At 46.3% G+C, this 12,500-nt stretch overlaps 2 protein-coding genes across 3 annotated transcripts in view; one reads left to right on the forward strand and one right to left on the reverse strand.

Moving 5' to 3' along the window:
• gabra2a (gamma-aminobutyric acid type A receptor subunit alpha2a) overlaps positions 1–3,121 on the reverse strand; it is an 11,288-nt gene extending 8,167 nt beyond the window's left edge. Inside the window, exons 1-2 of the mRNA XM_015969105.3 lie at positions 2,781–3,121; positions 1,725–1,837 (exon numbers count right to left, since the gene is read on the reverse strand). Coding sequence (XP_015824591.3) covers positions 1,725–1,837; positions 2,781–2,848 — 181 coding nt within the window. The 5' untranslated portion in view covers positions 2,849–3,121. The remainder of the gene's footprint in view (positions 1–1,724; positions 1,838–2,780) is intronic.
• A 4,339-nt stretch (positions 3,122–7,460) lies between these two features.
• gabrb1 (gamma-aminobutyric acid type A receptor subunit beta1) overlaps positions 7,461–12,500 on the forward strand; it is a 16,222-nt gene continuing 11,182 nt past the window's right edge. Inside the window, exons 1-3 of one of the 2 annotated variants that reach the window (XM_015969100.3) lie at positions 7,461–7,671; positions 7,745–7,836; positions 7,922–7,989. In XM_015969100.3, the coding sequence (XP_015824586.1) occupies positions 7,592–7,671; positions 7,745–7,836; positions 7,922–7,989 (240 nt within the window). In that variant the 5' untranslated portion in view covers positions 7,461–7,591. Of the gene's footprint in view, positions 7,672–7,744; positions 7,837–7,921; positions 7,990–8,823; positions 8,941–12,500 lie in introns of those variants that run through there. The other variant, XM_054741967.2, reaches the window with a different exon arrangement.

The following is a 12,500-nucleotide window of genomic DNA, read 5'->3' on the forward strand; positions in this document are numbered from 1 at the left end:
TCCGCTGTGCTGCAACAATTCCCTTCATCCACGTTTTTTGTCTATTTTGTTGCTTTATTCTGTCTCACCTAAGCTTTAGGTTCTGAACCCAGCTGTTTCTCTTTTCTGATCAAAGGTTCAGATGAACAGAAACCTGCAGTGGATCAGGAACTCACCGGAACCAGCTGATGTTTACAAAACACAAAACCAACGATGAGCAATGAGCAGCGTTCAGGGCTCAGAAACGCCACGCAGACTGTTGCTCCTCATCATCTCTGACAGCATCACATGAAAACACAGATTTTGTCTCCATTTGCATTTGAAACTAAAACATGAGACGTTTTAGTTTTTTTTTCTTTAGTAGCTTCTTCAAGGAGGATTAACATTTCATTTCTGTGGATCTGTGAAACGTTTTTGGAGCTGGAGGCAAATTCTGATCCATCACAGACAAAACAGCTGGAAATAAATTGGCTCTGATTATTTATGGGCTCAGTGTGAAAAATGATCAAATCAAATAACTGCAGATGATCCCATCTCTGTCCCTGACCCCAAGCCTGGGGCAGCATGACATAATGTACATGATTCATTTTAAATATGTAATAATAATATTCATGATAATCAATAACAACAACAATAATAACAACAATAATAATAATAACAATAATAACACTAATATTAATGACATCTAAAACAACAACAACAATAATAATAACAACAATAATAACACTAATATTAATGACATCTAAAACAACAACAACAATAATTATAACAATAACAGTAATAATAATAACAACAGTAATAATAATAACATCAACAACAACAATAATAACAACAACACTAATAATAATAACAACAACAACAACAATAATAATAACACTAATAATAATGACATCAATAACAACAACAAAAACAATAATAATAATAACAATAACAGTAATAATAATAATAATAATAATAACAGCAGTAATAATACTAATAACATCAACAACAATAATAATAATAATAAAAACAACAACACTAATTATAATAACAACAACAACAATAATAATAACACTAATAATAATGACATCAATAACAACAACAACATCAACAATAATAATAATAACAACAACAACAATAATAATAATAATAATAATAACACTAATAATAACAACAACAACAACAACAATAATAACAACAATAATAATAATAACAACAATAACAGTAATAATAATAATAAAAACAACAACACTAATTATAACAACAACAACAACAATAATAATAATAATAACACTAATAACAACAACAACAACAACAATAATAATAATAACAATAATAATAATAACAACAATAACAGTAATAATAATAATAACAACAGTAATAATAATAACATCAACACAACAACATAACACAAGCCTGAAAGTGCTCCACCATGTTGTGCAGTCGCTAATGCTAACGTTAGCTTCTCCTTGCCGAGATGCTTTCCTTCCTGTGGGCGGTCCCAAGCCAAAGTGGGTGGGGCCCTGAAGACTAATTTTCCCTGTGTGCAGAAGAGACTGGCTTTGTCTGACCTGATCCTTTCCCTGTCTGTTTCCTTTCCTCTATAATTCAGGCGATGGGGCTGGAGAACGGTTTCAGGTTAAACATGAACCGACCGTATTTCTAAATAATCAGGTGTTCTGGGGTCCCATCAGAACCAGACCTTCACAGAGTTACAGTTCTGCTCCTCAGCTTTGAGGGATCTTGTGTTCTGGTGATGGTCATACCTCCCAGGCCGGGCCTCAGTCTGATGTCGTACCCGTCCAGAAGACTGTCGAGGATCTTGGTGAACGTTGCAATGTCCTTAGGGTTCTGTGTTTTATTAGAGTCTGCTCTTGACCTGGATGAAAGCAAACGAGATTAGAATCTGAAACAAAAGAAGCTTTTCCACATAACTGTGGGTGATGGACCATCCTGGTGACCTCCACCCACCATCTGAACTTCCTATAAACCAAAGCTTCAGAGGATCTGGGACTATGTTTCTCATCTGGTCTGGGAACACCAAGGATTCCACTGGAGGAGCTGGCCCAAGTGGCTTGGGAAAGGGAAGTCTGGTCTTAGACTGCTGCCCCCGTGACCCGACCACAAAAAAGATGGATGGATGCTTAGATTTGATTCCTCGGCACAAAATCATGTGTCCACCTGTTTTTCTTGATTTTCCTTTCAGACTCGACTTTCAGCAACAAAATATTCAGAAATATGTCTAAAAGGGGAACTTCTAATCAATAACTTCCAACTTCTAATCCCTCCTCTTCCTGAATTATTCTCCCAGTCCAGGTCAAAGGTCACACATGACGCCAAAGGGAGCTGAGATGTTTACAGTATTTAAATCATTTTAAGTTTTAACAAAATTATTTGTTTCCAGATCAATGAGCTGTTTATCTGCACGAGAACATCGCCATTAGAAATGAGATAAGAGAACCAAAAATTATGTTTTTTTTAATTAAAAATGAATTTAATTGAATTTAAATATAAAACATACATCAAGATTTGTAAAATAAAAATTGTTTATGATGAAATTTAGGTTTAATAAAATCATGAATGAATGAAATTAAAACTAATATTGAGATTGAGCCCCGCCCCCCTGGTGGACCACTGTGCCACCATAAAAAGCATCTAAGTCCGCCTCTGCTAAATAAACCCGAAGAGTTCGTATCAGAACCGGACTGGTTCCTGATTCTACTCTGGGTGTTCTAATAGATTATTAGTTCTGATTGGTCAGGTTTGAGTTGCGCTCTGAGCGCGCGAGACGGACCGCTCAGTTCTGTAGAACCGGAACTTACCGTGTGTGCCACAGAGCGAAGAACCAGACCAACACCGACAGAGGACGGGACTTCTTCAGTGCCCCCATGGCTGAAGCCTGGAAACCAGACGGAAGCCTTCAGAGTCCCGCAAAGTGACCCAAACCCGCACAAATCTCCTTCCACCGCAGCCTCCGAGACCTGAACAGGTACGCCAGCTGTTGCCAGAGACGGAGGACAGGATGGAGGAGCGGGTGGGCGGAGGCGGTCAGTGCGCGTCGATCAGGTCGGATTGTCCTCCGACAACAAGCCGCACATCCGTCCACACCAGCCTGAGTGCGAGAAGTGCGCAGAGAGCGGCTCCGCTGGGGCGCAGCGCAAAGTGAGGCGGGCTGGGGGGGGGGGGGGGGGGGGGGGGGGAATGCGACCAGCGCGCTCACATTCAGAGTGAAGAGTCAGACAGATGAATTGATTATCTGTTAATAAACACGGGTTATAATCTAATTATTGATTCAAAGAATTGACTTGCTTTACTACCCCCCCCCCCCCATTAAATCACTAATTACAGTAAATACAAATGTAAACAACACGGAAGTGAATCTATAATAAAAACATAATTATGAGTTTGTTTCCTGGATCTATAAAGTCTTTCTGAATCCTGTTTTGGTTTGGTAGCATGAATCCAGGAACGGGTTCAGATGGACCTCTGGAGGCTTTCATCCGAACCCAGCGAGCCCAGAGCCGTGGAACCAGGTTCTCCTCAGGTCTGCTGCAGGAACACAACAATCCTCCACTATCAGAGGGAAAAGGTGAACCTGGAAAAGGTCAAATCTAAATGACGTCAGCTCTGGATCTCTGGTATTTAACAAAAGATCCAGCTTTGGTCGGCTTCCGGAGAAACGGGATCAGCTGGAAAAGAAAAAAACAAGCAGGTTTACTTCCTGTGTCATCCAGCTCCTGCTGGAGACCTGCAGCAGGGGGTCAGATTGATGCGGATTCATTGTTTCTGTCTGATTGGTGTTCAGACAAACCAAAGCAGGTTGTCGTGACACCTGCATCAGAAACACGTAATACTCCTGTTTTGTTCCGAGTCACGCGCTCTTCCTTCATGTTACAGTGTTGGATGGTCTCGATGTTCCCCGGATGTCTTCTCCTCTGCGGCTGAAGCTCATCGTGTTTCAGCACAAGGAGACGTCCGAGTCTGCTGCCAACAAGCACCTGTTCTTCTAAACCACCTGCTTATGATGTCACCATCGCATGAAAACGTGGAGTTTGGACTTGAGGTCAAATCCAGCATGACCTCAAAAAGCATCCCCGGTGGTGTCACAGACACTCGTCTCAAGAGATGTTCTGATCCGGACGCCTCCTCCAGCTACCCCAGGGATTATTTATCCGTTCTGGTCTGAACACCTTGGAAGCTTTAAACCCTTTAACCTTTTCTCCAAATCAAACTGTTTTCTTTTTCCTGTTGGGTCTGCTTTCAGCATCTGGTTGTCATAGCAACCACCATCAGTGGGGACTTGAATTTTTTTAAAATGAAACAGAATCCCAAAGCTATCCTGAACAAGACTCAGTGGTTCTACTGAAAAGTGTTCCTAAAATGCTTTTACTGGACCTGTGACCGCTGACCTTTTGGGGGTCAGAGGTCACAGGTTGATGTCACCAGACACGAAAACAGGACAGAAAAGAACATTCTGGTGTCTGAGCATGTCAGAGTCCTGTGACCCAAACTCTGACCTGGTTCTGATCCACGTAAAATCTCAGCCGTCTAGATGTGTCCCAGAAGATCCCGTCCACGGAAACAGGATCAGGAATCTGGAGACCAGCGAGCACCTCCATGTTTACTGGAGTGTGATGGTCCAGGAACGCTGCGTCCGTGGTCGGGATTCTGGGATTTCTCCCTAGCAGGTGGGTCAGCTGGGAAATAAAACCAGATCATAAAGCATAAAAGTTCATGAAGTCCAGAAAGTTCTGGTTCCTGCAGGAGGAAAGCGTGAGTGAAGAGCGCCACCATGTGGTCAGACACGGACCTTGCAGAAAACCTAAAACTAGAAAAATGATGAAACACAAACAAAACCTTAAGTTTATGTATTATTATGAACAGGTGTGAGATCCGGGTTCTGGATGGTTCTGTCTTTTGTTGACGCGTCTAGGGTTCGACGTCTGAAGCGTCTTCACTTTGGCCTTTCTCACTAAAATCACATAAATACTAAGCTGCACTGAGGAGCTGTCGAGCATCAACAGATGTTTTCATTTGAAATGAAGAACTTGTATTAAAATGACGTAAAAGGTTCATGTGGCTGATCATCTCAGAGCTCGTTTGTTCTGAATTTAATCACAAGTCGCCTCCTCAACGAGTCACGTTCACAACCATCGTTAGGATTTCTATTTGGCCTCTTGCTAACTCTCCTGGTCACGTGGCCGGCGTTTAGTGGCAGAGCAGTTGCCATGGAGACCAGGAACACAGAGAGTCAGGAGATGCTTGACTTTCATCACATCACGTCTCGTTTTCATCTCCCGTCCAAACAAATGGCTGAAGAATCAAAACCAAACGAGGAGTTTTCAGATTTTCAGAAGGTTTAGGTCTCACCTGATGCCAGCAGCTCAGCTGATGTTCAAACACCAAAAACTAAACTAACAAGCATTTAACAAACCAGCTGCTGCTTTGGCTGCAGCCGCGGCGGACAGGGCGGGTGAACGAGCTTCCAAGCTGGTTTCTGAAGCCGGGCTGTTGCTAACATCTGATGTGACTTTACCCTGTAACCTGCACTCCTCCGCTGGTTTTGTCTGTTTCTACTTTATGCACCTTGGTGGCATGGCTCTGTCTGTAAGGAGCTGCAGAATGAAAGGGTGAGTTAGGCTGGAACAGGCTTTTCACATCTGGGGGGTTTCTAGAGGCAGCACAGAAGAATGAAAAAGACTATTTTAGCATAAAAAGTCCTCCTGAAAGTATCGTCTCTCATGGAAACGCAGCTTCTTCCTCCTCAGCTGTTTATCACTTAGTCGATCCACACCTGGACCTCAAAATAAACCAGGCCCGTTAGGCTGAGAGCAGCTCACCAAAGTTAATCTTAGTGCTTAAATACCGATAATGAGTTTTGGTACCAGATCAGCTCCAAATCCCACAGAAGATGAGCAGACTTGTGAGTTCCTGCAGATAAAATCCGACCAGATGTTGCCCAAACTTAACTACAGATGTTTATTTAGTCCGTCTGGCTGCTGCAAGCGTAATGACGTCCGACCACCACCAGGGGGCGACAAAGACAATGGTGTCAGGTCAGAAATGAGTCCTGGTCAGGATCTGGCTGATCCTCCCTGGAACTGTCCTGGAAAAGTTAAGGAATCCAGGGATTCTAGCCGGAAATCACTCAACTCCTCATTTACACATAAAAATGTTTATTTTAATGTTTCATTTGTTTTGTTTAAACCAGCCGGTCCGGGAGCAGAAACACGTCCGCTGCAGTTTGCTGCAAATCAACCCAAGAGGTTTCATTCATTCATTCATTCATTCATTCATTCATTCATTCATTCATTCATTCATTCATTCGTTCATTCGTTCATTCATTCATTCGTTCGTTCATTCATTCGTTCGTTCATTCATTCATTCATTCGTTCGTTCATTCATTCGTTCGTTCATTCATTCATTCATTTCTGGGTAACTTTTCTCAGGATTAGATGTAGAAACACAAACACAAGTCACAGAAATACACAAGAACCAAAGCAGGAACTCTTCATAACCAGGACCTTCATAACTGCAAACGTTTCAGCCTAACTGGATGTTTCAGGATTTTTTAGTTTGAGTGAGGAAGAGGAGCAGGAGGAGAGGCAGATGGAGGGAACGCAGGCGCAGAAGGAGGCGAGGGATGATGTTAGCAGAGGAGGCGCAGCAGCTGAGGGTGACACCTCGGGGTGAGGCTTTGGGTGACATGGGTGAGAACCAGTGAAGCCCAAAGAGAAACCAGAAAATAAAAATCCTTTTTTGTTTGGTTTGTTTCTGTTCAGCTGCTCCCAGAAGGAGGAGGAGGGCCACGTCTAAACCCTTCATAACTCCTCATGATCTGCTCATCTTCCTTCTGATCCCTTCATTGCTTGGGCTCCATCTGATGGACTCTGCAGCCTGACCTCTTTGTGAAGCTCCATTCTTCATCAGAGTGCTACTGCTACCTCAGATCGAAGTCAGAGCAGGTTCTTTTCAGAGCTTCCAGAACCAAATCAGACTCAGCTTCACTCAGGCTGCAGGCAGCCTCCAGGGACCAGCTTCAACAAAGTAATAGTCGAGTGTGTGTGCGTGTGTGTGTGTGCGTGCGCGCGTGTGTGTGCGTGCGTGCGTGCCTGTGTGTGGGAGGGGGATGGTCCCTTAAGTCATTCCCAACCATTTTTCCTGCACCCCCCCCCCCCCCGGCCGTGTCCCCCGCGCGCCCCACCCACTGCTCCGGGTTCATCAGGACCCTCCTGGTCACTTCCTCCAGGTGTGGACCTGGTTTCTGTTGGGATGAATGATTTCACTTCTCTGAAGTAACGTTTAACTCGTTATAAGAAACTCTGAGAGTGATGTCGCTCATGCCCCCCACCCGTTTAGATGTCTTTGCGCCTGCGCATCGCAGGTGCTGACGGGTGTTTGGGTTCTGTCAGACAGCACGTGCAGCCTCCCTGCCTTCTGCCGGTGATTCTTCCGGACTCATTCGGGTGTTTAGATCTCGTCTCCGCGCGTTTCTTCGCCACGGCTCCGGTTTCAGATGCTGTGCACGCTGCTGAGCGCACGCGCATGCGTTGCTTGTGTACTAATTCTGCAGCCTTAGTTGGACCCGCGAGGAGCCTGGGAGGAAGTCGTCTGCAGGAGCAGAGTTGTGAGGATGAGGATTCTGCTGGAGCGAGGATGCTGCTGCGTCTGCAGCCTGTCGCTGCTGCTCTCTGTGGCTTACGGGGCGCAAAAGTGAGTTCTGACTCAGCCGGCCCGGTTCTGATCCAGACCGGCTCGCATCTAACTCCTGTTTCTGCTCCTTCAGCGCAAACGAACCCAGCAACATGTCCTACGTGAAGGCCACGGTGGATAAGTTACTGAAGGGCTATGACATCCGGCTGCGGCCTGACTTCGGAGGTACACGCGCCGGCCGCTGCCACGTGACGCCCCGCTTCACGGGCTCCGCGGTGCGCTGCGCACTAACGCTCTGCTGTCCCCACAGGCGCTCCCGTGGACGTGGGCATGAGCATAGACATCGCTAGTATTGACATGGTGTCTGAAGTCAACATGGTAAGTTTTCTTCTCCCTCTGCGTGTGACGTCACGACACGTTACGCCGTCGAGTTAGTTTTGCCCTTTTTGGATGCAGAAGGTGCGAATTTGTTGGTTTGGTGCAGAGCTGCGCCCACCCCCCCAAATCCGCACGCATAACTGGGCGGGGGTGCTTAGCAACTAAACGCACAATCTGCGGGCCCAGCACATGCACACATCCCGGTGACAGCGAGGCACGCGGGACAGAGGAGGTGCGGAGCTCCGTGAGAGTTCCGGTCGGTCTGAACCCCGGTACCGGGGCAGCAGCTAATTACACAACGCCTGTCAGACAGCGCGCGTGTCTGCGGCCAGGAGATGACTTAATACGGGGCGCGTGCGTGCAGCGCTGCTGAGTGCACGGAGGATCCATCCCATAAACCCGCGCTGACAGGCAGCTGCAGCGTCACGTGATGCTGCTGGAGCGCGTGAAGAGAGGAAGACTGATGAATAATTTTTCATGTTCAAAACTGAACTTTTCTTTTTCAACTTTAGTTTTTATTCACAGAATATTTGAGTTTATGACGTTTCAAAAGTTTCTGCAGAAACTAAACTAAAGCGACCTTTGACCTGGAAACCCACGCAGGAAGACCGCAGCCGGGTTTCGAACCTGCAGGCTTCTTCCCGGTGGGCAACAGTGTTAACGCCACCTCACACCCCCAATCTGAATAAGATTTTATTATTTCAGATTCATAAACAGCAGAAACACGCAAAAGCTGCTGATTGGCTGAGAGTTGTGATGTCACTGTAACGTAGTGGTCCAACACACCTGGTTTTAATCGGCAGGTGATTATAGGCTGAGCAGGTAATTAAACAGTGGGATCAGGTGAGAAGGGAAGCAACTAAAACCTGGTAGATTGTAGACCTCCAGGTCCGCCGGTTCAGGAGGTAAAAACATCATCACCGTCCTTCGGCCTGAACAGATCTGTTGGAGGTAACACCTGAGTTTTCTCTGCCTCACTGAGCTGCTTGTGGCAGCAGCGTAGCTTCACACCTCCCTCAGAGCAGCTGGTGTGTGTGTGTGTGTGTGTGTGTGTGTGTGTGTGTGTGTGTGTGTGTGTGTGTGTGTGTGTGTGTGTGTGTGTGTGTGTGTGTGTGTGTGTGTGTGTGTGTTTCAGAGTGATTTGTGTGTCTTTGGAGTTATTATGCAGCATTCATAAAATGTGTGCTTTTATTGTGAAAGTCTTTTATTTTTATTTAGCCCTTATTTATCCAGACGAGTGGATAGAGAACTTGTTCTCATTTCCAACGAGGATCTGGCCCAGAGGCAGCAGCACAGTTAGCTTCACACCAAACAACAACAGACGAGATAAACAGTCAGACATGAAGACAAACGCCTGTTCTCATGTTTAACACGTACGAGCCGTCAGAACGGACTAAAACAGTCTTTAATACTCAGAAGAACACTGATCAGAAACTATTGATCACCATGAAATACTGCAGGTAGATAATGGGACGTAGGCAGGGAGCTTCGGTGGTCCTGCAGCTCATTCCGGTCGTTGGAAGCAGCAAACTGGAATGAGGAGCGGCCAAAGGAGGTGCGAGCTTTGGGAATAACCAGAGATGAAGTTACTGGAACGTGAATGGTGCTGGTTGTTGGAAGTGATGATGACGAGTTAGGGTAACCCTAACCCTAACCGATGTAACGTCCTGAAGGAAAGGAGGGATGGCCAGTGAACGAGTGAGTACAGATCACATGACGAGTAGTGAAAGGGGCACCAGTGACCAAACGGGGTGCTGAGTGATGAATGACATCCAGTTTATGAAGTTTTTAGAAGCGGTCCCATGAATGATGTCACCGTGATCTAAGATGGAAGGATCGAACAAGGTTTGCTTTGCAGAATGAGTAAAGGATGACCTGTTGCTATAGAAACCCACTTCTTGTCAAGCCTGGTTCTGGTTCTGTGGGTTTTTAACACTGTTTAAATTCACGTTCACACCCACAGATCTGTGAGAGTGTGACGCCGCCAAGCCAGGAGGAATAAAATCACAGCTCAAGCCGACGAGTTTGGTCTTGAGCTGCAATGCTGCACCAAGCACGTCCGCTTTTATTTTGGTGAATGATTAAAGTTATTCTGATGCTTTAAATCTTGGTGATCGGACCGTCTCAAACTAAAATAACTTCATTTGTTTCAATCATGAATCAGTAGAAGAGAAAATAAACAATCAGCACCTGGATGGAGCTCCTCTCACCTTCAATCATCGACCTGCTGATTCTGGACTTCCTGCTTGGTGCTTCTGACCAACCAATGAAACATCACGATAAACACGTTTGGACAGAAGGACAAAGAAGCTCCCTCCGAGTCCCCTGAGGACAATTCTCATGTAACGCTGAGACAAATCAAGCAGACCCGACTCTGTTGGACAGGTCTGGTACGATGCTGCAGATGGAGTCGACCTGGTCAGGGAGCAGGTCAGGAGGGTTTGCCAGGTCTTTGGTCTCAGTCAGCTGACAGGTGGCGCCGTCTCGGGAGCTGCGAGGAAAACAAGGCTAGGCTTCTCTCTGCTAGTGGGGATCTGAGGCATGGTGGTGGAGGGTTGATGGTTTGGGCTGGTTCTAATGGGTCTCACCAAGTCCTTCAGGCTGTTGCATCATCAGAGGAACGTTTTCTGATGAAATTTAACTTAGATGGATACTCCGCCCCTTGCCTTCGTCCCCAGAGTTAATAAGTAACCATCCCGGTTGTTCTCCTGATCAGGAGTCTTACTTCCTGATATTTGGACATCTGTCCTCTGATTGGATAACGGCAGCACAACTCCACCACTGACTCTGTTTGCGCTGCAACGTTGATGTTTTATCTTCACGAGCCTGGAGGAGTTCTGCTGTGTGGTGGTGGGGGGTTGTTATTTGACTGGATGAAACAGCCTCTGTGGACTCTGAAGCATCTTTTTAGAAGCAAACGAACGAACGAGCAACAAGGAGCTCATCAGCTGTTGATGAAAACGTTCATCAGCTTAGATCTAAACCCACACCCAGACTCGGCAGGAGCTCACGAGTCAGGCTCCCCAAGTCTGGCTGCAGACCTTCTCACATCAAACACCCCAGTCTCACCCGAGTGTTCCTGTTACGGGTTGTTGCTCCTCCCACTGATGAAGGTTAGATCCAGTAATCATCAAGTATCAGAAGAGTCCTCAGAAGGGACTGACGCTGCAGTTGGGGTCCGACTAAAGGGCGATTCCACCAGATCGTTCCCATCTGGAGCATCTTTGACCAGCTGTCCTACACCAACAGAACAAGCGGTAAACGACAGGCAGTGATCTGTGAAATGGTTGTTTCATTTCTGAACGTTCACTAAACGTAACAGATTTACTTTTTACAAACACAAATGTCCCTCAGCAGCTGTTTCACAGCTTTTCTGCAGCAACAAGTCATTATTTTAATAGCATTTGGATGCAAACGCTTCAGATGAATGTTAAGCAGATGCCGATTTCCACACGGAGCCGGAAAGCTTTGGTCCGAGTCACAGCTCTGAGTCGACTACAGCGTGGTAACTCACAGCCGCCCAGCTGGCTGACCTCCGTTCTCCGGCCGGCTTCATCTCCAGGATCAGAAATGCCCTTCATGTGATCAAACAGAACCCCATCAACCTCGTGTTTAACGTCTGTCTGTCTGCAGGCTGGAAAACACAAGTCAGAACCGTTAACTCAGACCAGAAACGCCCCTACGACAAAGCTCTGCTTTATTTGAACAGCTTTAGCCATAAATTAGGTTAATCTCAGCAGCTCCTCTAGAAATCAGGAGCTTCACGTTAGAGAAGTAACATGGAGGAACAGGGTTGTTGTTCTCACATCAGCTTCTAAACCCCAATGCAGGCGTCACTAACCTGGTCCATCGCTGGGCCGACCAATGACAGATGTGTGCTCTCTACTGCGTTCAACGGGTAGTTCTTGCATCCTTGCGTGCTCGTTGGAAAGCATTTGCATTGACGGGTGATGGCCCTGTATGTTTCCACGCCTCTGCAGATGAACTGTAATCTGGGCTTTAAGCTTGGTCGGTGCCAGTTGGGGACAGCCTGCCATAGCCCGGCCAGGTTGTGTTTACACAGCTTTCTCGGGAACGCGGTGGAGGACACGGGTGGGCTCTGCTAAAGTTGTGTGGAGAAGTCCGTGGTGTTCTTTCTAATTGCAAGAAGTTGGTAAACAAAAGTGGGCATGAGCAGAGTTACTGCCCTGAGCTCCTCCACCATCCAAGAGCACCCACAGCAGAAGGTCAGAATTCACCCAGTCCGAGCTGCAGTCAGAGAAGATGTTTATCCCACTGCATCCACATGTAGGAAGCAACTGCTGGCTGATGTTCCTCATGCCAATCAGAGGCTTCCACTAGTAGATAGATGTGTGAGTTAATAACGTCAGCCAGACAATCAGTCTATAGGTGGGTGTGTATGATTGGCTCAGCACAAAACAACCCTCAGTGAAGCAGGGCAGTGCTAACTCCACGTATGCATGAGAACACGCTAACTCCACATATGCATGAGAACACGCTAACTCCACGTA

Source organism: Nothobranchius furzeri, chromosome 18, assembly GCF_043380555.1.
Source record: "Nothobranchius furzeri strain GRZ-AD chromosome 18, NfurGRZ-RIMD1, whole genome shotgun sequence".
In the NCBI taxonomy this organism is placed as follows: domain Eukaryota; kingdom Metazoa; phylum Chordata; class Actinopteri; order Cyprinodontiformes; family Nothobranchiidae; genus Nothobranchius; species Nothobranchius furzeri.